The sequence below is a fragment of the Gossypium hirsutum genome, chromosome A01, assembly GCF_007990345.1.
Source record: "Gossypium hirsutum isolate 1008001.06 chromosome A01, Gossypium_hirsutum_v2.1, whole genome shotgun sequence".
Classification (NCBI taxonomy): Eukaryota; Viridiplantae; Streptophyta; class Magnoliopsida; order Malvales; family Malvaceae; genus Gossypium; species Gossypium hirsutum.
The window spans coordinates 119,463,762-119,491,703 of record NC_053424.1 but is presented as its reverse complement, the minus strand read 5'-3'; the positions used below and the strand labels follow the sequence as shown (position 1 = coordinate 119,491,703).

The following is a 27,942-nucleotide window of genomic DNA, read 5'->3' as shown; positions in this document are numbered from 1 at the left end:
GCCCTCAAGGATGTTGCCCAGTGTGAGTTTCAGGAATGGCTACTTGCACATCGCTATATTGATGCTCAGCGGCTCTTTCAACCTGCTGCTACTGACCGCTCTGCATAAGCCATCTGTGTAGAGCAAAGGCTGAAGTGAAAATGGCACCAGTAAACATATTTAGTAAATTAGGTTCAGGGTTGCCAACAAAACCTGATTCATTATTAACAAACAACCTTTTAAACTAGTGCATTTCTTCAACAAGAGAATGGCTGCAATGGCAGCGTTGAACCTCATACATACATTGGTCAAACAAGAAAGGATCTAAGAATCAAAATCTAGTACACGACAAGATCAAACTAAATTTAGGAAAGAAAATGTTTTGGATAGAAGCATTAGAAACACATGCATTACATATTTTGTTACATATGTCAACCAAAAGAAAGTATAAAGCAATGGCTATCGGGAATTTATCATCTTCCATAGGCTATCACAGGCATCAAAAGCAGTCATCTTTGATGTATCGAATTCAAACTTCTTTATCACCTTTTTATCTCTATCTACTATATCTGTGACGAATTTGAATCAAGGAGAATCCTTGTAAAGCAACATACAAACAACTTTCAATGTGAAACAAAAAACAAGATGAAGGGGGAAATAATATTTTATCAGAAGGATACGGCCTGAGATTCTGGATTGGTCTTCCAAGTCTGGAATAATATTAGTTATAGAAGCATACATTGAAAGCTTCCTCCTGCAAGATCAAATTTCAAACACTGAACATCAACACATCAAAAGACAAGTTGGGAAAGTATAGTAGCCATTAAAACACATTTTTCAATGAGTAAATATTGTTGATTATAGCAAAAGACAACCTCCGTTAACCACACACAGAACAGAAAGCAATGGTGTGAGCAATGAGCATATACATGGAAATCAAAGTTTCTTCGCTGTCCTAGAGACACATAACAAGTTTCCCCCGTTTTCAAGACATCAACCAAGCAAGAGACAACTTGGGCAAGTATGGTAGCTATCAACACATTCTTGAATAAGAAAATGATGAACATAGCAAAAGATCTCAAGTTCCTCGAAAAACAGTTCCGACAAATCCCAAGATACTACAGATGTTATTTCAGATAACCAATGTTAAAGACATGGAAATCAAAGTCAAGATCTTTCTCTTATTTGTCCAAGAAAACACATTCAAGCTAACAAAAACATCAGTTCCTATACTTACTGTTCTTTGAGTTTGTCTTGCTCATATTTCCTTAGGTTTTTCTTGCGTTCTTCAATAGAAACCCTCTGGCGCTCTAGTTCAATTATCTCATTGCTAACAGCTGTGTTCTTATAGAAGAAGATTTAACAAATCAATCAAACACCATAACACCAAAACATTAAATATATATATCAAAAGTCATATACTTATCTAAGCTCCTCTTCAAGTCCACGTTCTTTTTCAAGCTCTTCTTGGTATTCCTTCTGCAGATACTCCATTTCAGCACCATCAGCAACCTCCAATTTTGCCTGTTCTGTTTTCTTCTTGCAAGCTTCTATCTTTTCTTCATATTCTGCATTTTTTTTCAAAAAAGAATAAAAGATTTTGCTTTACTTTCTTAATTCTTCTTTTAATTTCTGGGGGAAAAAAGAATAAGTAGAAAAGGAAAGATACCTCTTAGCAATCGATGAACCTCGTTGGAATCAGCGTCGCAATGCGAGCGGAGATCGTTGAAGTGCTGAAAACACTGCGTCAAGTTGTTAATGTCCCTTTTGTCCTTCAATACCTCCACCAGATCGTCACTGTAAGATATCAGCTTCTCCACATCGATCATTCTCGTGGATTCCCCCATTTTTTTTCTAGGGTTTTATGCCTTCTTCAAGATTAAGCACACACACAAAAAAAAGACAAATTAATGAAGAAGAGTGGATAAAAGCAGAGTTTTGCAAGCGTTTCACAAAAAGGAAAAGAGAAAAGGAAAGGCCTTTGAAATTAAAAATCGGATCTAATGAGGAACAGTAAAAGAGCCAAACAGCTGAAGAAGAAGAGAGATTTAGAGAGAGTAGTTGAGAGGGAAAATTCGAAAAAGCTTTCAAATTTGGTTGATTAATCTTGGGGTAAACTACAAAAAGCAGTCCCATATCACTGTTTAACTTTACTTTTCGCTCGCTGATATTCCAATTCTTACAATTAGGTCATGGACATTATTGATAACAATTTGGTTACCGTCAATTAGTTGCCCCTAGGAGGATAATACACTTTACCGCATTTGAATCCTGTCATTCTATACTAATAATAATGCTGAGGCCAATTAAGCAAAGACTTAATCTAAATTGAATCACCATTTTCTAAATTTTAACTCGACTTGATATATAATCGAATTACTCAAACTTATTCGATTAAGCCGATTACTTGATTTCCATGCATGCTTGAATTAAGTAAGGTTTAATAATTTTTACAAAGGTAAAAATATAATTTGATGTAAAACATTAGTGATTTACTCTAATCAAATTGTAAGATGCTCAAATTTGGTTTGTTTAACTACTCGAGCTTGACTTGATAATTAACAAAATGATTTTTTTTTGAATATATCTTCTTTTAAAGTTAATAATGTTGCAATTTTTTATAATTTCAATAAAAAAAGTTCACCTTGTGTCAACTTTTTGTCACTTATCTAACGACAACTAACAGGAGAGTAAACTTATCAATGGGCTGGGTCTTGACAAAATTTTAGGCCCGTTTGATAAGCAAGAGTTGAAAAATGGGCTTAAATTTTTGCCCAAGCCCAGCCGGAATAAAAATGTTAAAATTTGGGTCTAGCCTAGCCCGTATTAAATTTTTTATATTATTTTTTATATACATTTTTAAAAAAATGCAAATAATACACTAAAAACATTAACATAAATATTTCCCAATAAATTGAAACATACTTAAAAAAAATCTTTATATTTAAATAATTAAGAGTTATACAATATCCAAACAATAATAATAAAATAATAGAAACATAATAGTGAAATGACAGTAAAACAGTGAGAAAACAACAACAAAATAGTGGGAAAACATCAATTTTTTTTGCAAATCCGGGCTGAGCTTGGGCCAAAAAAGCCTTACCCGAGGCTCAATCTCTTTTTCTAAATGAACCTTATTTTTTTGTCCAAGTCCATTTTTTGGACCCATGTTTTTGCATAAACTCTCTCACTTTTCGATGACTTGGCCAATGGATAGGTCTACGAGAGAGTAACTAAAATATTTTGAAAAATTTAGTGACTAAATTGAAAAAATTAATAGTTAGATAAACAAAATATAACAAAAGGCATAATTGGGTGGCATTTTTTGTAGTTCACCCTTTTTTTTCCATGAATTCATCTTCCATGGATGGAGCTGCTATTATCTCATAATGTTATAGACCATGCATTTCTACAAGATTCTTTAAATGGATACATATTAAAATTTGAGAAATTTATTCAGAAAAAAGAGAGTACATATAATGATTAAATATAAATTAGATCCCCAAAAGTAGCATCTAAATCATTCTACAATATTCCTTTTTTCTCTCATGCACTATATGTCTATACATACAAACCTTCTATTATTTACATCTCCATTCTGCAGAAGCTGCTACAATTGATGGAACCAATTTCTTCTGCTTTGTACTAGTTTTTGGTGGCATAACATTGGTTGCAATTGACCTTTCTTTAATGGGATTCCTTACACTACACAGCTTACGTTTCATCCGCCATGGCAACAACATTTCAAGCCCACAACCCTTTGGAGATGACAATGATGTTCGTTTCATTACAGCTTGAGACTGATCCGAGTAAATGTAAGGAAGCTTCGTTTTCGATATGTTGATAGCCGATGAAGCGGCTAATGCTATAGCATCGGGGAGAAACCGATCGATTATGAAACTCGGTGATGGACAATCACTGTGTTCTAAACTCATCGCTAAGTTGAAACCATCTAAATCACTATGTTCTATAGCTTCTGTTTTTTCAACAATGTCTATAGCTTCTGTTAGTGACAAAACTTCCATAGCATCAGAGAATACATCATATTTGTCGTTGTCGTAATCGTCCACGTCAGCATCGCACCCTTCATCGTGATAATCCCTAGTTGTTGCTTCTTTAGGTGGACGCCATCTACCTGGCGGAGGTTTAGGACGAGGCGTTTCGGCTTCATCAACGTTGTTACTTCTCTCCGAATCCTTCGGTTTTCCAGGAGCTTGTTCCCAGCAGAACGGAATCCCGTTACTCGAATCTTTCCATGAAACTTCACGATCAAAAACATGACAACTGGCCGGTCGTCTCGTCGATAAGAGTGGTGCATTTAAATTCAACTTCCTAGGGCGTTTCCTTTCCATTTTGCTTCATTCAATCCTTCTCCCATATAGAGAGAAATATCCTTCTACAAGTGGAGGATTCATTAGAGTAGGTGAAGAAAAAAAAGATGATAAAATAAAATAGAGTAGTTGTATGAAATAATGATGAAGCAACTGAAACTATGGGGATCTCGTGTAGTGTATTAAAAACCGATATTTTCACTTTATAATGATCACAGGTTGGATTGAAAAAGTCCATTTCCTTTCCATGGTGAATTTTTTCATAAAGTGAAGCCTGGAATCATCTAAAAACCATGTGGCACAACGTTAAACCATGGTGAATTTCAAGGGGAAACTATCCAAGGACTAAAATGTAAAGCTCCAAAAACAATAAGAACAATTTTAAAGGTCGAAAAGAGTGTAAAATCTCCAGACTGGATTGGCTTCTGCAGTTTCATTTACATGCTTCTTTCTTGGCTGTAACAAGCATCTCGTCACATGCCTGGATGATTTACATATATATTGGTCCAATCCTTAATACAGAAAATAAATATTTACAAGCTAACCATGTCCATTAAACTTTTTTCCCTTTTCTCCTTTTTTTTTCTATCACACCAAACACTAAGGTCCCATTTCGCCATGGCGGTGCTTCTGAATTTTCCGGGGACATATCCAAAAATAATGGTGCCCCTTTTAAGGAAAAAGGGTGGCAAAAATCAGGTTGCCCGTGGCAGACGATGAAGAGAGGAAATGGTCTATGGGGATCTGATTTTTCTCACTATTGCTCTTTGACCAGCTCGCGAACTTTATTATATAGCTCGAGAGTATCGGCGTGGTTGGGTTCAAGACATAGGGCTGCTTCACAGTCTCTAACAGTAGATGCATAATCACCCATCGAGTCATGGAAAGCAGCTCGAAGATGTAGTAGTTGCAGGTCCGGCTTGAAAGCTAGTGCTCTTGTGAGCTCCGCAATAGCTTCATTTTCTTTGTGATCGTCCATTAGAACTGCAAAGGCAGAAACGTCATGTTCAGGACCGACTTTATAATAACAGAAATAACAGTTAAGAACAAATAACGAGCAATTATTGTACTCCGAACCTAAATTATACGCAACCGAGGTGAAGGAATTTACCTGCTGCTCTGTATCTATATGGATATGTCCTCAAGGGATCTAATTGAGTAGCCATAGCGAGATCACTCTTTGCCATGTCCCGATCAGAATATTCTGAACGCTTCTCGTAAGCAGAAGCATTACTACGTGCCTTCTCTATCAGCTTTGTCATCTCATCATACGCAGCTTTACGTTGATTTTTGAGATGAAAAACACGTGCTAGACCCTGATGTGCTCGTGTATGCTTAATGTTCAGTGCATTCATGTAACAATCGGCAGCAAGATCTAATTTCTCACAATCTACATACACACTACCTAAATTATTCAGTGCCTGCAGTAAACCGGAATCACTCAGAACACAGAACCAATTAATCGTAATTATTTAACAAGCGTTAAAATTGGTCCAAAAATACTCACTTGTCCTTTCCGAAGTCCATCCGAAGGGCATCTAAGAGCATCAAGAAGCAGTTGGATAACATATGCCGAGGACTCTTGATCGAGACTTGTATCTGCTAAAGCATATGCTTTGAGGAAGAAAGCTTCAAATGATCTCTGGATGGAGATTGATTCCTCAGCTTTAGCTAGTGCTTCTTCACAGTGGCCGGTGTCGTACAATATCCATCCTTCATAGACGAGCCTTTCATGATCCGAGGTAGAATGGTTTCTAGCCAACCGTAGACTACGCATTGCAGCCTTTTGGCAATTTAACCTACAGCATTCAGTACCAGCAAACACTTAGAAAGACATGTTATTCTCGACCGATGAAAGAGTTTGCCATATTACCTTAAAAGGAGGAGAGACTGTCTGAACCATAGAAGGCTCTTTCCTGGGTCATTAGCCAACATATGGTGTACAACAGCTAGGGAACCGAGATCGTCAACAGAAGACCACCGGTCATACAATTGCATCCAACAGTCAGCCTGACTCCATTGCTGAACAAAAGGACGTAGGAGCTCGACCAAGTGGTCACCATGCATTTTCCCGTGAAACATCATGTAATTTGGTTCTAAAGTCAAAAGTGCACGAACATCTCTAAGAGCTCTTTCATAATCCTCCATGGCAATCGAAATCCAAGCTCGTAACTCGAGGCAGTCAGGAGATACTTTGAAACTGATAATTTTACTGATTTCTGATATGGCTGCTCCAATCTTATTGGTCTCCAACAACAAAACAGCTCGATACTTGTACGGAAAACAAAGTGTCGGATCCAATTCCGTAGCCATTTCTAGATCCGACATCTTCTCCTTCCCATCACAATACAAAGAACGTTCTTGATGCATCCACCCGACTGGTTTATATTCCGAAATGAGTGAGCTAATCATCTTGTAAGCTGAATACTTGTGTCCACGCTTGCACTTGGTCCTTGCTATACCCACTTTCGAATATATATGACCAGACTCATAAGCTTCCTCAAACCAACTTTGAGCATCTTTGTACTCTTTTCTCTCGTACATCGCAACACCTAACTGGTGATACGCAAGTTGCTTTTGCCAACTTTCCGTTGCACAATCTGCCAACCTCTCGAGAAGCATCACGGTAGTGTTAGCTTTCATGTCTTCCTCCATTGCAATTTGGCTCAAGAAGAAATATAACAAAAAGGAAGCATGCCCCACTAGAGCCAATCGTTCCTTTGCTTCTGGACTACAAAAATATTTCATCACATTAGGACTATGCATCGAGTTTGGGAGTTCCCTTAAGAAAACCTGCAAGCAAGCTGCCACAAGAAGATGCGCGTTTTCCTCCAATCCATACTCGATTAACAATAGTGCATTCTCCACATCATTTACCAAAGATGCTAAATAAGAATCACAGGCCGACTTCAAATCGTCACAACAAAACCTATTCGAGAAAGTAAGAAGCTCCAAAATGATTCGTGGATCGAAAGAATCTACTCTTCTGATCCTACTATATAATTCAGCAGCTTTCATACACTCTATTGAAATACCATTCTGGGTAAAGTTTATCTTCTCTTTGCTAGATTCCCTGAAACCACCATACAACATTGCCCTAAAAGGTGTCGATAATGAAGCAATACAATACCGTATACACCTAATCTCGTTATCTCCGATACAAAATGACATATCCCTATATTCATCTGAAGTAGAACATTCCATGTCCTCAATTGAATAATCATCCACGCTTTCACCTCGAGGATTCTTAGAACAAACACAAGGATCGTAAATAAATTCCGGGTTGTAACCAGGTACCAAAGTAGCCTTAGGGCACTCGATGTTTCTTCCGCAACAATTCATTGAATTTGTGCCTCTAAGCTCATCTTCCCTCCTCTCATACCTCAACCAAGCTGCTAACACAACCTTGGAATGAACATCGACGGCATGCTGCCTAGCAGCTCGAAGGGTCCGACGGAACAGCTTCGGATCAGACAAGCCCTTAAAAATTGCACATTGCTCCAAATACATTCCAGTTTTTTCAAATTGAGGACAATTCTCAATCCTACGGTACAAATCAGCTAGTGTTCCAATGAAATCAATGAATTTCAAGCATGATTCAATTTGGGGTTCAAGGAGATCGGAGACGGGTAGACCATAAGGAAGCAGGGTTTCATTTACATAAGCAAGGGGCACATTAGAAGACTGGTAATTGTGCATCGATATAGGCCGAACCGGATTAACACTAAGATGGTCTTGAAGTTGATGATAAAGTTTATCACCGACATCTCCACCACCGCCACCGGTGGTGTGAAGAGCATAAACTTGTGCGCCTTTACATCTATCTAAAACCTTTAAACTACGCATTGTGGTAAATTTATTACGCTGCATCTTTTTCAAGATCAAAAGGAAGAATTCTCTAATGGTATAACAACAACAACAACACCACCAACACCAAAAATTCAACCAGGTCCCAAAAAACCACACAAAAATCGAAGATCTAGAAATACAAATGAAATGGGTGTTCAAAAAAAATGAACAAGAAATCAAATTTACCTGGTAACACAATTGTAAACGCAAGCTCAATTGGGTATTAACAAAGAAAGTTCTTTTCTTTCCCTGGGTTTTTGTTTTTTTTCTAAAAAGAGAAAAAGAAAGAAAGAGATTTCTAAATGAGAAAATAATCAGATAGCGGTCAACCAGAAGCTGTTGTTGTTGTTGTTTTTTTTTTTTTTTTGAGAAGTGGAGGGTGGCTGTCTTGAAACGGCCACTCTCTCTTTTTCTCTTTCTCTCTATGTCTACCTGTTTTTTTTTCTTCTTCTTTTTCCCTTTTGATGAAATTTTAAGTTTCTCTGTCTTCGAATCACCCTCTATATTTGATAATTCAATTTTTCTTTTTTTGGGTTTTCTCTGTTTTCTCCAAATTTGATGGGAGCTGTATTTGTTATTATATTTTATCTTTTAACAATTTATTTATTTTAACTGTGTTTTGATTTTTTCATGTTTTGTCTGGTCAAAGATTAAAAGTTAAAAAACATGAAACCAACTATGTCCGAAACAGGGGATTATTGAATGTTACTAATTGTGTTCTGTGTGGAAGAGGAGAACCGCTAAAGTTGCGCCCTACCTGTCTTTCTTTCACGCCATCTCTGCTATAATCTTCCCTTCATTAATTTTTAAAACTCCTATTTTATATTTTTTTAATTTTTAATTTTTATTTCAATCCCGTCATTTTTCATGCTCCGCATCTCTCGCAAATCGCAATCCACCTCCTCCCCCACTCATCTTTAAACGCGTGAATTATTGAATACAACAGTCTATTTTCCACCCAATCCTTATAACATTTAGACTTTTACAATTTAATCCTTATTTTTCTTTTTGCCCCCTGGAAATTAGTATGATTGATTATATTTCATCTAAGGTCACTAGAAAAACCACCCAAAAATATTTTAATCTTAGAAGGAATTGCATTATTACACAATCTTTAGAGAAGAAAATTCTTAATTTTGCTAGGTGCATTAAGCTTCCAAATTTCTTTCCAAGTATCATTGAAACAATTTAGAAATAGCTCCACAATGATCAACCTCAACTTTTGTTTATATACTTTTAAGCTATAAAGGAAAGTCCGAGCATTCGCAATTTTCATTGTCAGTTGCCCCAGTATATGCTTAGACCTAATGGTTAGCACGAGCAACATTAATTGAGTTTCATCTTTCATATTCGAATGTACGAATATCAAAATACTGTGTTAACCTTGGAGGACGATTATATCGATTAGATCATTTAATAAGGTTGTGAACATACCGACAAGTATTTTAAAATGATCTTATAAGTAATGCTACTATAGTTGATTGATCTATAAAAAGAAGGTTTCTCTTGAAATTCTCCCTTTTGGATCAGAGCAATGAGTGATATATTCAATTCTCAAAGAAAATTTTGAGAGTTAATTTAAGGATTTTATTCTCTCTACTTTTTTTATTCAAAAATTAAAATCAAATTATTAAAACTAATAATTGATTGTTATTAAATTTAAATATTAGACTATAAAATTTAAATCAAACAAATGGAGGGACTAAATACTTGGAATTAAAAGCAAATGAATTAAATTTAAAAGATTGAAGAGTAGAGGGAGTGGGGCATAATTAAACCTTATAATGATTAAAACATTTTCCCAATACCCCGCACTTTAGTGTGAAGAGTGAAACTGAAATGCTAGAAAGGCGCGTAAAAATAGGAAATGAGAAAAGTGAAGTGCGTGATGGACGATAATAGATAGCAAAGCAATTATAATTTAGGTAGGCCAAGCGTTCCAGATCCCATTTAAGGCCCAACATCCTATGCCTATCGGCAGCCTCTGTGGGTCCAAATTTATCATCAAATTTAAGCTCAATGTTAATTATATTAAAATATAAGTTCGTTTTCATGTCTGTTTTATGATTAACGTTTAAGGTTTGAGTTTGTTTCTTTTAATGATATTGTCTTCAAAGTTCGAATTTTTATGAGAATGTTATGTGTCTTATCACTATACCCAACTTTTTTTTGACGAGTTCAACTCTTTTTTAATTACTTGTTCAAGTTGTTTCGTGTTTAAGTCATTTTTGATTTCGATTTAAGTTTTTTTTCCTATCATTTCAAGTTATTTTGATTTGAGTAACAAATTTATTTGAAAACGTATTAGTCAAGTCAACCATTTTAGTTATCAATGATTTGTTTGATTGAAGATTACGATGTACTTCTCACGTGAATCACTACCATATCATTTTAGAGTCCATCATCTTATAAAATCCCTTCACGACTCAACCATAGACTTTACTATCACCATTAACAAATCTTAGACATTCTATGTTCTAATACCAAATCTTGCATCTACAGAAACTTTGTGAAAGCTTTTGCCATTTAGAGGGCACAATGAAACCTTCTAGCTTAGACTGTCTGCTTGCCTGCTTGGTCCTCATATTTGACAGCTATATATATATGGTCTATATTTAAATTATTTGGCAGAAAAATTAGAACCGAAAACAGCAGACATAATAATAATGATAAACGTTGGCAATTACAGTACTGTAATAACGATTGTTGATCATAGTTTCAGCTGCTCCTGTTAGATACACAGCTTGAAGATTTGTACAAACTACGAGTAAATAACATGCAATGGTCAAATTATAGTTTTAGTCCTTCTAAGATATAATCATTTTATTTTACTTTTATATAATTTGATCCAACCTTTTATAATATCATCAATTAACCCGAATAATTTTCAATAATTTAATGGAATTTAATAAATACAAAATAAAATAAAGAGGTGGTGCTTAAGGGAAATGAAATGGATGGGGTTATGAATGTGTCAGAGAAAAGGAATGACAAATTATATTTAGTGACAGTTCAATGCCGGCAGAAATGGATGCATATCCTAAATTATAAAATATTAAAATGAAGATAAAACTAAGGTACAATTCATTAATTCCACATGAGACAACTAAATATTGGGCATTTGTCAAGGATAAACATAAATAAAGTCATGCACATGTTGCCAGGAAATCCTACTTTGTTCTTATTGGAAGCCACATTCTTATCTATATATATTATAGGTCAAAATATAATATTTTTAAGAATTTCTTTTAATAAACTTTAATCTAAATATAATTATACTTTTTAATTATTAATTTTGATTTATACAATAGGATAATACATTTTAGTATACTTGAACCCACATTCTCTTGTGCTGATAACAATATCAGTATCAATCGAGTTAAGACTCAATCAAATTTTCTTTTATATTAATTTAGGGAATTAAAAAAAAATCTTAAGAGAATTGGGTTGAAAGTTCTTTTAGAAAAATTCAACACGGGTATATTAACTATAATTAATGTTATTAACAGTTTAGAGTAGCAAGTGATTGATTAGTTTGATTGGCATGATCATTTTTGTCAATGTAGGAGGACGTGAATTCGAGTATGTTGAAACGCATTATCATCCTATTTATGAGTTGGAGAGGAATTATAAGTAGTAAAGAACAATATAAATTAAATTAAATTATATTAAAATATAAAGATTAAATGCTAATTTTAGCCTAAATAAACCAAGAATAAAAATGATTATCAACCCAATCAAGAAAAAATGGGCTATAAAATGATGGATTACAGCCCACTTAATTAAATTTGAACTCCATCATCTAAGTAGCCATTTTTTCAATTTTAAAGGTCCCTGTCAATAGACTACTTGAGCTTTAAGAGGCCCATCTATATGGTATTTACAAATTAGCTATTTATTGGTAAAAATACTATGGAGGTCCTTATGTTAAAAATTTTACCTATTTTTACTGTAAAAAAATTATCACTGCACGTCAACAAGAGGTATGCATAGCACACCGCGTGTAATTGCTATTGGTTATTCTGTCAACTATGTCTGTTTTTAACAGTAGAAATGGATAATTTTTTTAACAAAAATGACCAATTTACTCTTTAATTTAACGTATAAAGATTAATTCACCAAATTTTTAAATAAAAATAAAATACAATCTATCTCCTAATCTACCGTGAGAGTAAATTTGATGCATATATAGATTCCCTTTTTCTTTTTATTTACATCTCAACTTCGGACAATTCGTTTTCTCTACTTTGATTAAAAAAAAGGATAAATATCAAAATTATATTTGAACTTTGATACAAATTGCAATATTATACATTAACTTTAATTAATTTGGTGCATTTGTATACATCAAATTTTAATTTTGGTTCAATTTTCACATTTCACTAACCCCATTACCTATGTGGCACAATTTTTTGTTAATTCACGTGTAAATTGTTGACATGCCATTTTATTAGGTTAAAAATAAACAAATAAATTGAAATTATTTCCAATTAGATTAAACAAAAATAAATTTCTTGGAGGAAATAAGAAACCCTTTTCTCAAGTGTACGTATTTATCTTTTTTAATTTAGGTGGAAATAATTTAAATTTGTTTGTTTTTTAACTTAATAAAATGTCATGTCAACACTTTACACATGATTTAATGGAAGATTGTGTACATAAATAATAATGTTAGTGAAATGTGAAATTAGTCGAATCAAAATTAAAGGTTATTTATATTAATGTGCCAAATTAAAGTTAATGTATAATATTACAAATTGCATCAAAATTCATGTCTTGGAATGAAAAATTGTAAGTGTATCTACTTGTTTCCCGATAACATTCAATTCAAGATTAAATTTATTTTAGGAGTTTTTAGCGGTTGTTTGAATCAGATTGGTAGATCGGATTAGGAATTTTTCGGGGTATTAGTCTAGTGAGAGGTACAAAATCGGTTAATGTGTGCATTAGTATAGACTATGTGAACCGATTTTTGTAATTTTTAAAATTTTAATAATTTATTTGCTTTGAACCGATCGGGACCGAAAATAGATAATTTGACCACCAATCTGACTTCAAAAACATTAGTTTCTAGTACAAATATTTTTCTAATAATTACATTTGAAATAATAACTTGAATGAAAAAAATTAAAAATTTATTTATATCTATAGATCGAAGTATTGATGGGTTGTATCAAACAATAGTTCGATTCCAAAAAAATTATCAACTTTGGCTCGACCCAACTTGCTTGAATGACCAATTTTACTATTTTAAAAATAAAATATTAATCAACATCAATAAAATTTTATATTAATATTGTTTAATTTGAATCGAGATAAATTGAATTAACAGAACACATCACCCAAACTCGATCCAAAACGTAATAAATCAATTGGGACATATAAACCAATGGAGGCATGAATAAATCTACTTAAAAAAAGAAGCTGAATTTGTTGTTTTGAATTAGGGCATGCAATTGACAATTGACAATTATTTTGACCTTGGTGAAATTATATATTGGTCAAATTGTTTGCTTATGTATAATATGAACCTCATAATAATATTTGTCGTTGTCAGACCTAAATTTATAAAATTATGCCCAAAATTTCACACCACATTGGGTCTTACTTGTCCATGGGAAGTTCTACCTAATATGCTATTAAATGTAAACATTTAGGTCATTAGGTGCCCTACTTATATACGAGTCAAATATCTTCCCCACTTCCACATTCCACCTATATATTTATGATATGATATTCTCCCCTTCAAACTATTGTTATTTTAAATATTCTTGTGCTACCATGAGATAAACATGCTATAGTTCTACCAACTAATTAAAATATTTTATTAATTGTAGATTGAGTCTAAATTCGATTGGTATGGGTATTGTTATCAATATAGGAGGACGTGGGTTCGAGTCCTATTTATGGGTCGGGAGGGGTTATAGATAGTTCTAAGTATTGTGTCAAAAAGAATTGATATATATGATCAGAACTTAAAATGAGGTTGCTAAAAAAAACACTTTATTAATTAGTAAGGATTCAACTCGTCTTTCAAAAATCTGAATTTAACGATATTGTTGCCAGTGCAGGAGAACGTGAGTTCGAGTGTATTGAAGCACATTATTCTCCTATTTAAGGGTTGATAAGAACATATAATAACATCATTCTAAAAAAGAAATCATAGAAAAGTGAAAATACAAAACATTGGAATGCTCATTTCTTAAATGAAATGAATAGTTCAATCACTCTCTCGATAATCCCAAAAGTAAATTGCTTATAACGTGTAAGAAATAAGTGGGATGAATTTTTATTTTTATTTTTATCACTTTAAATTGTTGATATTCCCTATTTGATAAATTATTAAAAAATGAACTGATAAATAATATTTTCAATATTTTTGTTAAACACGTTAATTAATCCACAATGAAAACTAGTAGATAGATTTTTTTTTCTACAAAAAAAAAATGTGAAAAATGATAAGTAGATTGGAACATACTTATCAATTAATAGAGAATATGTTCCATTTTATTTTATTTTATTTTATTAATATTATATTATCCTTTATCAAATATTCTAATCATATTTAATATTTAATTTTAAATAATATACCAAACATATTTTATTTATTACATTTTAAACACTTGATTTTTTTAATTTATCAAATAGAGCCTTAGTTAATGTGACTTAACTCGGAAGGGAGGATTAGGAAAATCCTATTGATTGCAGCTTTCTCCATACCTCCGGAAAAATCATGGAAAAAAAGCTTGAATGGTATGATTCGTTCGTCACCCCATATAGTTCTTAATCTATGAAGATACATTGTTAGGTACTCCATTTTATTTTTCCGTTGAAACAAGAGACATTAAATTTACCATTTAACATTTTGATTTTTTTTAAAAAAATTGCAAATGACATAACCCAATCTCTATTGTTACACAAAACTATCCAAATTAAAAGAATCACCCTTATCGTATCAAGCTGTGATTCTACGTCATTTTTATCCCTTTCTAATAGGAGAATGACAAATCAAAATTTTTTTCCTTCGAAAAATTCAAATCTAACTAAAAATACTAATAAAACTAGGAGGAAAAATCTGATTTATCATTCTCCTATTAAAAAGAGATTATAAAAATAACGTGGAATTACAGTTTCATACACATAATTAAAACCATTGAATTTTATGAGCTACATTAACCTTTTATGTAGAAACCCAATTAATGAAACTAAAAGATTAGACTAAAAAATGGATTTTATAGGTGGAATAAAATTTTGATTCCATGACCATGATAGTTTCTAATGTTTGACAAAAACCCAATATAATAATTTGGAAATAGTTTCCAAATATTCTTTAAAATATTATTCTAATAATAAAATCAAAGACCATTAATATATATAAGTAGAGGAACAGTATATATAGGTAAGATGTTACATTATGTAGGATCCACAGATTATATGTATAAAAATGAGACAATTAATATTCCTTTTGACGATACTTATAAAATAATATTGTTGTTTTACTAATATGCTTTTTTCCCCAACTAAGCATACGTATTGATGTGAAAAGGCTATTTTAATGATATATATTGTAAGAATTTTGACATACTATATGAAGCCAAAACACCACATCCCCCCACCCACAAATATATTATTAATTGAAATTAATGTAAACAATACTTAATTCGAATGCCCAAAGAATATGTACATATCGAGGGCCCATTGCCATGGCAAGGCCATGACTTTCTTGGAAACCAACGCCAGTGTTTATAATTTTTCTTTTCTTATTTCATTTATATAATAATTTATATTTTCATGCATTGATAATAAATTAAAGAATACAACTTAATTTTGATTTTTTTTAAAGTTAATCTTATTATAGATTTTTATCACATCTGTTATTTTTCTTGACATATGATATGTAGAACTACCCATAATTCTTCTCCGACACTTGAATAGGAGGATAATATGTTTCAACACACTTATACACATGTTTTCCTGTACTTAGGGTTGAGTATTTGATCGAGTCGAGTTAAATCGAATAAAAAAATTTCGAGTTAGTCGAGTTGACGAATCCTATTTTAGCAATAGAATCAATTTGAATTTTTTTAATCAATTCTAATCAAGTCCAAAAATTTCGACTCGAGTCAAGTCGAATCAACGAATCTTATTATTTATACTCTATGTTCCGTTTACATGGACTGATTATTTTACTAGTAGACGAAGTACAAGCTTTTAGATTAATTTTGAGTAAAAGAAAAAAGGAGAGTGGGGCGATTCGACAAAGAAAATAAGACTAATGAGTAAATATTTATCAAAACAATATAGTTTTACCTTTTAACTTGATAATTTTGACTTTTAACTTTAGAAAATGTATACATTTATCAAAACAATGTAGTTTTGTCTTTTTTTTTATTTAGATTTTTAGATAACTCGAATTAGAGTGATTGTTCGATTGAATCGAATGAAACTAATTGAGTTTAATTAGAAAAATTAATAATGTTAAATTAAAATCTTATACAATATAACTATTTTTATGTTAGAACATAAAATTTTGAAACAATATATATTTGAAAACTTTTTTAAAGCAAAAAAAAAAAATATTTTAATAGGATAAACCTGAACCATTAATTACTTATTTAGATTCCAAAATAATAATTTTATTTTAGATTTTTTTATATATATCTTAGATTTTTTTAAAAAAATTATAATTTTTAAAAAAACATAATTGTTAGAATTTCTATAAATATTTTAAAATTATTTTTAGAATTACTTTGATTTTTTTTTGTAATTTTTGTTAATAGAGACCAATTTGTTCATTTTTAAAATTGACAGGAACCAAAACAGCGTTTATACTAATCTGTTATTCGAGTTATTCAAATTATAAAAATTCAACTCGACTCGAACTCGAAATTCGAAATTTCTTATTCGAGTTGACTCGAATAATTCGAATAGCTCGAAATTTAATTTTTTTTCGATTTTTTAAAATCGAATCGATTTTTGCTCACTCCTACCTGTACTAATAACCAATGGTGAAATTAAGAAGGATGACAGGTTACTGCCTCCCCAATGAAAATTTTTTCATACGGCATCTTTAAAATTTCTAAAATTTTAAATTAATAAAAGTAAAATTACACTTTGACTTTTAAAAATTTAAAAATCTGATTTAATCCTTTAAAATTTTAATTTAGTTTTAGCCTCAGTATCTAATCAAACTAACACTCAATCGACTTATTTTTAAAACTTTTGAATAGATTAAACCTAATGCAATGGCATGCATGGAGTTGATCATGCCATGAATTAGGATGGATGGATAAAAATCTAATTGATTAATTATATAGAGAGAATAGAGTTAGATGATAAAAAGGACAAACATCCTCGTTTTCAAATGATGGCAGATCCGCATTAATAGGTTCACGTATTTTCATGCAAATTTAAACTATTTTTAAAACAAACAATACTGGAAGAATGAGAGAATTAAAATATGCACAAACGATAAGCTAAAGAGCATAAAAAGTACAATCCATGCTTGACGTTTGCTGCACCACTGATTTTCTTTTTCTTTTCATAATAAAATTTCATCCTTACCAGAACATAAGTTACTCCTATAATCTAAACAATTCATCTTCATATATCTTTGTAAAATGGGATATATGTTAATCATGATTCAAGTCGGTAGCTCAAGCTCAAAGATTTACTCGAAAAGTGAAAAATTTTGTATAAAAAAAATCATGATTCCTGTAATAATGTATATATATATCAATAATTTGTAAATAATAAACGTAAAAATTATATTAAATAAAATTAAGGCATCACGGGGGCCTCTTGCAACTTGGCAAATTACCACTAAAAAAGGGATACAACCTGCACAGAAACTGTTGTTTAGAACTTCTTCAGTAGCTACCTCGATTCTTTTGGACAATCCTACACCGTTTTCTATGAAAATGAAATTATTATTAATTTACTAGATACCAAATTTTATAGAAGGTTATTTATTATTGAGTTAGCTACATTGTCATTGACTGACCTAACCTTTATATGGATCGAAGATAGAGTGCCATTTTGACAAATAATATATTAGCAACATGATAATATTGAAAATAAAAACAAAGCAATTATATCAACTACTTGACAGTAGGAATCTAATGGTACCACTACACCAAATATCAACATATATGAATCCTACATGTTGGTTTGATAGTGAGAATGTTTCCTGTTCCAGATGTGATTTGGATTCAAGTTGCGTTAATTATATTACTGTTAAAGCTTTACTCTTCTCTTGTACTAAAATACCGATTAAATAAGTGCGAAAAAATAAAGGGAAATTAATAATTTGTTTCAAAATGGGAAAGTAAGGCAAGATCCCTGTGAATGATGGGAAATGCACAATAGTACATCGAAGGGAAGTCCCCTTACCCTATTCTATTTTCCACTAAGTATGTATGCTATAGAGGTCCATGTCTGTAACACGTGGGAGGAATGAAAAAGCTCTTCCCCCTAACCGTTATATCTACTTTCTCATTCAAGGCAACTACATGCCTAGCTAGCTAACTTCTCTTTTTTATTTAAAATGATCAAAATGAATTTAGTAGAAATATTGCTTTATTCTCTAAATCTTCCGACTTAAGTGTTGTCATTTCATGGTATTTTAAATCACTCTCTCGATCTTGAAGATATGGAGAAATTTTCAAAATTATTGATCATTATATTACATTGATTTCTGATGTCAAAATTACTCTTTGTCTTACTGGAAGCAAATAGTTAGATAGATTCTCTAGCTAAGACAGACATAGATAGAAATACTATGTTTATGGTCTAGGATTGACTGTTATTGTGATATATTGTTGTAATTGCAAACATTGTTATGTCTGTTTTATTTTTAATAATTTTTTTTTGATTGAGCAATAAAAATTGAAATGATTCAAACTTGAGATAATTAGAATTTAAATTATAATTAATAGATTTGGAAAACTCAAACCTCAAACTTGAATAACATAAACTTGAGATTGAAATGGAAACCCAAAATAGAAAGTGTCAATGATTTTTTTTATATCGTGTATGCAAATAACCCCTTGGACTTGCAACAGAAAAATAATCTGCAAACCCTATTGCTAGACATGGAATTGGATGGAAATATTGTATGGTTTTAAGCCCTCTTTTCTTCTTATTCAATAAGAACATTAGTATAAAAAACCAAAAATTTCCCCTTGTTGGGTGCTATGTTTTGTGCATGCTGGAATGGTCCTCCCCTTGATTTTAGAAACAAAGGGTGATGAAGGTGAGGGGGTGTGAATGAAAGGGTGATGAAAGTGAGGAACAGAGCCCGTGATTCCCGTTGGAAAGGCAATTTGATAATCATGTTTCTGAGTTAGGGTCTGCATCAGCTACAGCTTAGCATCACATTCACATGAGCTCTCTCTTACACATGCATCAAAGAGAGAGAGAGACTCACTGTACTGACCCATCAATCCTCTTCCCTCAACGTGACTCACTGCTCATTCCCTTTTCTTTCCTTTCCTTCTTATATTTAATATCCATTCCTCCCAACTGCTCTATCTCCATTGCATGTTTATAATCTCAGCTGCAATTTGCAGCTGTTTCACAAACTACAATGTTTTTCTAGCTTTGTTTATATGTAGGTCAAATTATGGCTTTCATTCTCTACTAGGCTCAAATTGGATATTTAGTACCAACATTTTAATTTGACATATCTACTTTCATACCATTAGTTAGTTTAAATAGTCCCCAAAACTAATTAACGAGGTTATAAAAAAAGTAGAGGGACAAACAAGTGGTTGGAAGAAGTAGAAGTGAACTTATTTTCTAAGCATTTGAATCAAGCTCGAACAAGACTAGGTTCAGATCGTATAATAGATGAGAACAGCTATAGTTATAAAAAAAAGTAGAGGATTAAGTTATCTCAAACAAAAGTAAAATGATTAAATTTTAAATTTAAGTACAACAGAAGGATCTAAACTAGAATTTGACCATATATATGCCCCGACTTCCATTAATGTCTAATTTTTACCTATAAATATTGGGTGCAATAATAAAATACATCACATTTCTAAATGAACTCAAATCTTAAAAGTCCAAAAATTTTAAAAATATTAATCTTTATAATCAGTAAAACAAATATAAAATATACATTAAGTTGAAACCTTCATGCGTGTGACAAATCAAATAAGCATAGTAACTTCAAAACTCCAAGAATAAGCTCAATTCATCCAAAAAATCCTTTAGAAAACTATTGCCAATGTTAACAGTTTAGGGTCCAAAAATTACCTAGTCATGGAAATACTGTAAAAGCTTACAAACAGCCAAAAATATTGAGTACAATATTGCATTTACCTAAGCTTATATAAGGAATTTCTCGAAATATTATTAAGTAATTTGTCGACTCTTGGAACTGTTGTATACCAATTCTAAGTCATCATGGAATAATTAAGTATAAAATAAAGTAAAAATGAGGTTTTTTCTTTGGATATATTTCAACCTGACGGCCATCAGAAACACAAAAGTTTTATTTTTTCATTTTAGCCAACTGACAAAAATAATAACAACAAAAGTCCACTTTGAAGTAAGAGTTTAAATTTACATTCCGACAAAACAAGTTCAAAATTTGTGTAAGAAAAGTTTGTGGTAATTTTTAAAAAAAATTATGTTTTCTTATTTCTTAAAATAGTAAGATATGTGTATGTCTATTATATCTTTTTGCTTATCGTGCCAAATTACAAAAACCTGTCGACCTTAATTAATTAATTCCTTGTAGTAGTAATTTTTTTTAATTTCTATGTAGTGTACATAAGTTAAATCATGGAAGAAATCACATGACTGGAATATATATATATATGCATGGATATAGATGGTGTATACTTCAATGCATGACTTACATGCATGCATAGCATGGCATGGTCGGTATAAGATGTTGATGATATATACATGAGGATATGAAGAAATATTATTGTTTACTTGTCCCAATCCCAAGAGAGAGAAGAAAAAAAAAACACACACAGGTTTGTCTGTCTTCCCTGTCAAGATCTAGGGTTTCTTATATCATCCTCTTTGTTTTAATAAACCAGTTATAGCTTTGCTTAATGCTTAGGCCTTAGGGTCTATGCTTTCTCTATGTGTTACCATAAGAGAAAACAAAATTAATAAGCTTATTTTGATTAACCAATATGCTAGGACTTCATTTTTAAGCCCTCCATGTTCATAAGTTGTCTCTTTTATATTGAAGATTAAGAAGGGAAGCCAGCTTAGCTTGCAAACGATGGAAGAGAACAACGGCACCGGATGTTCGAAGACGGTGAAAGCCGAGACTGAGAGCGAAGAAAATGAAGGTGAAAGTAGGCCTAAGAATGGTGGAAGCTCAAGTAACAGCACGGTGGAAGAGAACGAGAAGAAGCCGTCGGTAAGGCCTTATGTTAGATCCAAGTTGCCGAGGCTACGGTGGACACCCGATCTTCACCTTCGTTTCGTTCACGCCGTCGAAAGACTCGGTGGCCAAGACAGTGAGTTAACTCCGTTCTTCATCTTCTTCTCTTATTTTTGGTGTTTAATTTTAACAAAGAAAACAATATTTGGTAATTCAGGAGCTACCCCAAAGTTGGTTCTTGAACTTATGAATATTAAAGGACTTAGCATCGCTCATGTCAAGAGCCATCTACAGGTTCTTTCTTGGACCATAACATATAATGAAAAATCATCTAATTTTTGTTCCTAACAATATGTTTTTCAATCAGATGTATAGAAGCAAGAAGATTGATGATTCAGGCCAAGGTATATATATGTATATGTATATGTATATGTATATGTATAGTTCAACTTTTTTTAGGGCTCATTTCATGGTGGTGGTGGTCCCTAATCCTTAATAAAGCTATCTATTTCCATGGCAGTCATAAGCAATCATAGGCATCTTGTGGAAAGTGGAGATCGAAATATTTATAACCTCAGCCAACTTCCCATGCTGCAAGGATACAGTAATCTTCTTCATCATCATCATCATCAAGGTGACAGTTCTAGTAGTTTTTACAGGTACCAAATTCACCCATCAATATTCAATCTTTCACATCTCCATCGTGAATGTACGTAAACATGGGATTGACGCAAAATTTCACTTCTTTTCAAGATATGGAGATGCTTCCTTGGGTAACCGCGAGTACTCAATGCGCCGTCCGTATACAAGCACAAGTTTCATCAATGAATCAAGACCGGGGTTGCATCGAACGGTGACGGAGAAGATCTTCAGCAGTAATTGGGCCAGTTACGATTTCAAGTGTAACCAAGTGCAACCAAGATTAGGCCCAATTGAGACAAGTTCCATGAGCCAAAATACTAGTTTAAGCATTCATAATAGCCCTTTGATTAGCCAAGACTTGAAATCAACGAAAAGAAAGACTTTTGATTGCGACCTCGATTTAGATCTATCGCTACGTATAACTGCAAAGGAAGATAAGCAGCCAAATTCCGAGCAAGGCGATGTAGTGAGTGAGTTATCTCTATCATTATATTCACCATCATCATCATCATCAAAGCTTAGTAGATTGAAAAGTGAAGAAGATCATTGTACTAAGAAGAATGCGAGAAGGGTAAGTACTCTAGATCTGACTATATGAATGGGACAATTCTAAGTGAGATCTTGAGGTACTTATCCAATAGGAAAGGTTATTTTTTCTCTCATTGTCTTGTACTAATATTACACCAATTGATAATAGCCCTTTTTCTTAATGTCTTGTCGTTTCTTTCTCCAATAAATTTGAATTTAGAACTATGTCCAAATAAGACAGGCTACAATTCCAGCTTCATACTTTGGTGTCTTCTTGGTGGTGATGGATTGGACCTACAAGTTGATATTGGATAATATTTCGGACTTGGACATGCTTACAAGACAAAGCTTTAGAAGAGACGTCGGAGCTTGTGTTCTAGGGTACACTTCGATGCTTAAATCAACAAAAAGATTGATGATAGTAACAAAATAATAAAATGAGAGTCATACTTTAGTACTTACACCCAACATTCAGGCTGTTTAGAAGGTGTATGGTCGTTGGTTGCTTGCAGGTGCACCGGTTGCTGAGTGTATGGTCTTGCAACCTCGTTTACTCAAGTCTTTCTAGAGAAGGTTACTGAGTATTAAGAACTACTTGTTATGCCAGATGACTTGGCGTCTTGGCTGACAATCGAATGAATTGGTTGCTTAGGGTTTCGTGAGTTTTAAAATTTCTTTTGAGTCTAAGGACGGCGCCAAGGGGTAGGCAGGGCCCTGGCCCTCTAAAATTGCTAAGAAGACGAAAACGCTTCCATGTCTTGTTGTGGGACAAGAAATTGGGGCAAAAGGGACCTATGTGATTCATTGTTTGCTGTCTCAAAAATGGTTCAGGAAGTTGTTCATTCATATTTTGATCCATCCAAGATATTAAGAAAAAAGAAGTAAAACTACTGCACATATACTAGAAAAGAAGCCTTCATTTCATTAATATGATAAACAGAAATACTGATGGTTCAAGAACTAGCTTGAATACAAACTATTATCTGAAAATAAAATTGAAAAGTCCAGCTAACTGGAAACAACACTTTGGAAATTGAAAACGAAAACATAACAAACAGGCTTGGCTCCTTTTAAATATTGGATCTTGAAATCCAAATATTTCTAAATGCCTTCTTGGATCAGGAGATTAGTGAAGGATAACAAGTCCCTCTCCTCCTTCAGTGCTTTATATTCAGCTGCAAAAACCAGAAAGTATAGGTTTAGCTTACTCATTTGCTAATATTTAATTTAGAAAAAAAAAAGAAAAAAGAAAAAAACCATTGCTGCTTCACCATCTTGCTTTTCCAGTAGTTTGTCATAAAATTCAATTTTCTGTTTCAGTTCAGCATTCTCTTTCAGCAACATCATGCGTTTCTTTCGTTCAGAAGTCACTCGAGGAGATACCAACGAGGCAGTGGCCTGCATATATACAAGATTATTGGACCGAACTAAAGAGAAGAAACATTAATAAATAGTTTACTTTCAATAAGTGAATTCAATAACCTCTAGGAACTCAGCCTTTTTTTCCAGTTTGTCTACGTACTCAACCCGGCGCAGCCGGGATTTCTGAGCGGAAGCTCTATTGGCAATCAGGCTAAAGCACAAGTAAAAAGAAATGATTGTTAGAACAAAATATTAAATGTAGTTTAATATGATAACAAAATACTAAATGCAAGTGCAACCGTTTCAGCTTCTTGGGGTCCATGTGAGAAGCCGATGATGAACCGGCTGCTCCGCCGAGCAAGCGCCCTTGTGCACTGGAGCTTGGTGCGTGCCAATAAGGTTCTTTCACAAAGGCAAGAGAATCACTTGCTGATCTCTTGTGCAAAGGCTGAATGGACTCTAAAGGCAGCGTTAGGTCCTCATTTTCAGCATTGGGATTCAGCATTTGGTTATCAGCAGCATTTGGGGAGGTTTCATTCTTTGGATCCATTGTTGTTATGTTCCTTGAACAATAAGCAACCTGAAAAAGCAAAAGTTACAGTAATATCTCATCATTTATCTTAAAAAAACAAAGTTAAAAAACCACAAAATTTGAAAGAAATAACCAGGCAGACAGCCCTACTGTTTCTTAGACTTACGTTCTAAGACTGCTTGTGTGGTCTTTGTTCCACAGACATGGGTTTAGATTGAGGTGAAATTCTCTATAACTGGTAATAAATTCTAAAAATAGTTAAATCATTAATATATGGCGAGTTTATATGTAAAAAAGAAATATACATATAAAATAATTTAGATGTGATGCGCTGATTGTGTATAATTCTATGCACGGCTAGTGAATTAGAATATATATGCATATTTAAAAATAACATACAATAAATAATAAAACGTAAGGTTTGAAAATAATAATCACAATTCATATGTGATGTGCAAGAAATTAAAATAAAAAATATTAATTTAAGTTGGGAATAAAAGAAAATTTAAATACGTAAATATATCAAATTAATTAATCATATATAGGATTATAGATTGTTATTGTATCAAATACTAACCCAGTATTTCGGTGTGTTAGCAAAAATCTATTTGTAATTATGTTTTGGTAAGGACAAAGTTTGTTATTTTATAAAATCTTATGCCACGTTAGCCTTTACTAAAAACGTCTCATTGTTTTAATTGTAAACCTAAAATTGAAAAAAGAAATTATTACTTACGGCACATTATGCGTTATAATTTCATTTTTTTAATCTCGGGAAATTCAAATTCAATATTTTCAAAAAAGAGGTGGTAGGTCAAAATTTTGAAAAAGATATGTATAAATATATTTTGTTCGTCATTCATTAACTGTGATTACACGCGCGCTAATAAATGATTAATTTAGGAAATAATGACTTATATAGATTACAGTTCACACCATATATGGAATTCGAGATTCTGTGTGCGAATTCATCTTGATCCATAATTGTTTCGATATACAAAAATTGTTACACATTTTGACAATTTTCTTTGAACTTTCATCTTAAAATTGAAATGCAAAAATGGATGAGTTGAAATCTTCTTTTCGTGCACTAAATTACGTTTAAAAAAAAAGCACAAAAAGGGGGAAAAGTACTACTAACTGAGCTCCATTAGTTAATATTTTAAGAATGGTAGACAATAAACAAGAAATTCCCAAATCAATATCAGAATTAAGTAACAAATATAATTCAATTGCCCAACTTTACTAGAATGAATGAAAATTGCACAACTTCTCATAGAGGTGTAGATGCTGGGCCAATTGGTATCTTCATCAGTTGTGTCGATTTTTATACATGTTAATTATTCGTATAATTTAGTATCTAAATTTGACACTTTTTATAATATGGTCATATGTTATTTTTTGGTCAAATGTGGTCTTATATTTGACAAAAGTTACACATTTTGATAGATGAAGATAACGGTGTTAATTTTTAATGTTTAATTCGGATTTGGAGTTGATTTAATGAAAATTCATAATTAGAAATTAATTTTCATCAAATTAACTCTAAAACTCGAAGGAAATTGCATCATTGAACTGTATTTGATAAATCGAATGCAAAATTAAACAAGTTCATAATTAATAATAAATTTATTTTGTTAACAAAATCATGAAAAATTCAAACTTAATAATATTAGTAATTAGCTTTCATCATATTAACCAAAAACTTAAATTAAACAATAAAAAGTTAACATTGTTACACTTGAGTACCAAAATATAAATTTTTTTGTCAAATATTGGTACTAAATTGAACAAAAAAAAACACAAGTACTACATTAGAAAAAAGTGTCAAGCCTTGATTGATTGGTCTTTGATTTTAACTAAACCTATTTATCTTCAATCAATTTAACCATTTTTTTCATTTTAAATGATATATTTTAATTGATTTGGGTTGGGATAACATAATTGAGATGGGTTAATTCAAATTATATATAATATATATTTGTTGAGGAGATATAATACCCTATATCTAATCCGATCGTTGAGTCCAAGTTACAGGATGTCACATTTGTTGCCGGGACAACTATGATCTCAATTCAATAGGTTACACACATTATAATATTCAATATGTAATTACAACATGTTACATAAACAATTTCGAGGTTTAAACAAGTTTACAAAAGCTCTTTCGATAACCTGAGGTCATTTAAGGACTAAAATGTAAAACTTTCAAAGTTTATCTGTTTGACGTCATGACCATGATGGGTTATGTCGTGACATCAAGGACAGAAGCTTGGTGTCGTGACTTCAATAGTGCAGTGTCGTGATTCAAAAACAAGAGGTTGACATGACTTTAGTAAAGGAACATCACGACGTTGAGGCCTAATGTTGCGATATTGAAGGCAAATCTCATTTGGTTTTAGGATCCCGAATTGCAATTCTACTCAATATTTATGCTCATTTACATAACTTAAACATTTCAACAGTCTGTTACGTATATATATCATATACAACTCATGTACCGTAAATCAAACCAACCATTATATCCAAAATACCAAATCGTGATTATACATGTCACATATTAAAACATAAAGAATTGTACAAACATTATTGAGTCGAGAATTTATGACCTAGATGCTTCTTCACCTTTCGAGACTTCGAGATCCACTAATACCTACACACGGAATAAACAAATCGTACATTGAGCAATAAAGCATTATGATAATTTCATGATTCAAGTCAATAATGTAATCTAAATAGCATATCATAAAATTCATTTGATATACCACTAACTACCAACATCATCAACTAATATATCACTTTTACATATATATTCAAACTCTAGTTCATATATCAACTTTATGTACTAATTCATTGACTATTTCATATAAACATATCATGTTGTGCTATCTATAAATAAGAGGTACATCTGCTTTCATTACATAGCATACCAATTACTCATTCTTCTATTTCATTTCAATCTAGAATCTGTTGATTCGTTTCATTTGCATTTCGGCCCCCAAAGCTTATAATAACCAGTTTGCATGATCTTTCACATGTTATCTTTAGTCATGTTTCACATATATGCATACATAGTACTTATTCATATAACCATATCAATTCAATATCATTTATCAAGTTCATACGTTATAATCCCTATTAACTATACTCGAACTTAGGACGGATAAACGGATCATTTGACTATCACACCAATTTGGCACCCAATACCTTATAAGAACATTTGAATGAGAATGAAAATGATGTCCCCCGCCCTTCAAGTTTACGTGCAAGCTAAGGTGCATTATGTATTAATCTCTATCACCGAGTAACTTGTTAGAAGGAGGATAGGACATTGATGAAAGCAAAATATTGGAACCCACCCA

The 27,942-nt window shown here is 32.3% G+C and overlaps 5 protein-coding genes across 6 annotated transcripts; 1 reads left to right on the top strand and 4 right to left on the bottom strand.

Moving 5' to 3' along the window:
• Positions 1 to 203: 203 nt before the first annotated feature.
• Positions 204 to 2,071, bottom strand: LOC107958079 (kinetochore protein SPC24 homolog). The gene is made up of 5 exons (XM_016893745.2): positions 1,649 to 2,071; positions 1,406 to 1,547; positions 1,217 to 1,318; positions 660 to 733; positions 204 to 548 (listed from the first exon to the last, which is right to left on the bottom strand). The coding sequence occupies exons 1-5, from the start codon at positions 1,824 to 1,826 to the stop codon at positions 439 to 441; spliced, it is 606 nt and encodes a 201-aa protein (XP_016749234.1). The 5' UTR covers positions 1,827 to 2,071; the 3' UTR covers positions 204 to 438.
• Positions 2,072 to 3,563: 1,492 nt separating this feature from the next.
• On the bottom strand, positions 3,564 to 4,334 carry LOC107960719 (uncharacterized). The gene has a single exon (XM_016897013.2). The coding sequence runs from the start codon at positions 4,332 to 4,334 to the stop codon at positions 3,564 to 3,566; it is 771 nt and encodes a 256-aa protein (XP_016752502.1).
• A 377-nt stretch (positions 4,335 to 4,711) lies between these two features.
• LOC107958078 (ethylene-overproduction protein 1) lies at positions 4,712 to 8,736 on the bottom strand. The gene is made up of 4 exons (XM_016893744.2): positions 6,187 to 8,736; positions 5,821 to 6,112; positions 5,425 to 5,734; positions 4,712 to 5,297 (listed from the first exon to the last, which is right to left on the bottom strand). Exons 1-4 carry the CDS (start codon positions 8,181 to 8,183, stop codon positions 5,071 to 5,073), a joined length of 2,826 nt encoding a protein of 941 aa, XP_016749233.2. The 5' UTR covers positions 8,184 to 8,736; the 3' UTR covers positions 4,712 to 5,070.
• Positions 8,737 to 21,008: 12,272 nt separating this feature from the next.
• LOC107958075 (putative Myb family transcription factor At1g14600) lies at positions 21,009 to 22,868 on the top strand. Its single transcript, XM_016893741.2, has 6 exons — positions 21,009 to 21,154; positions 21,379 to 21,652; positions 21,734 to 21,810; positions 21,884 to 21,920; positions 22,037 to 22,175; positions 22,270 to 22,868. Exons 1-6 carry the CDS (start codon positions 21,089 to 21,091, stop codon positions 22,754 to 22,756), a joined length of 1,080 nt encoding a protein of 359 aa, XP_016749230.1. The 5' UTR covers positions 21,009 to 21,088; the 3' UTR covers positions 22,757 to 22,868.
• Positions 22,869 to 23,524: 656 nt separating this feature from the next.
• Positions 23,525 to 24,622, bottom strand: LOC107958076 (basic leucine zipper 19). Of its 2 annotated transcripts, none has more exons than XM_016893743.2 (4): positions 24,348 to 24,622; positions 24,169 to 24,259; positions 23,944 to 24,084; positions 23,525 to 23,861 (listed from the first exon to the last, which is right to left on the bottom strand). In XM_016893743.2, exons 1-4 carry the CDS (start codon positions 24,596 to 24,598, stop codon positions 23,844 to 23,846), a joined length of 501 nt encoding a protein of 166 aa, XP_016749232.1. In that variant the 5' UTR covers positions 24,599 to 24,622; the 3' UTR covers positions 23,525 to 23,843. The 2 variants fall into 2 exon arrangements, with proteins under 2 accessions (XP_016749232.1, XP_016749231.1); XM_016893742.2 differs by having other exon boundaries at positions 23,958 to 24,084.
• Between the last annotated feature and the right edge of the window lie 3,320 nt (positions 24,623 to 27,942).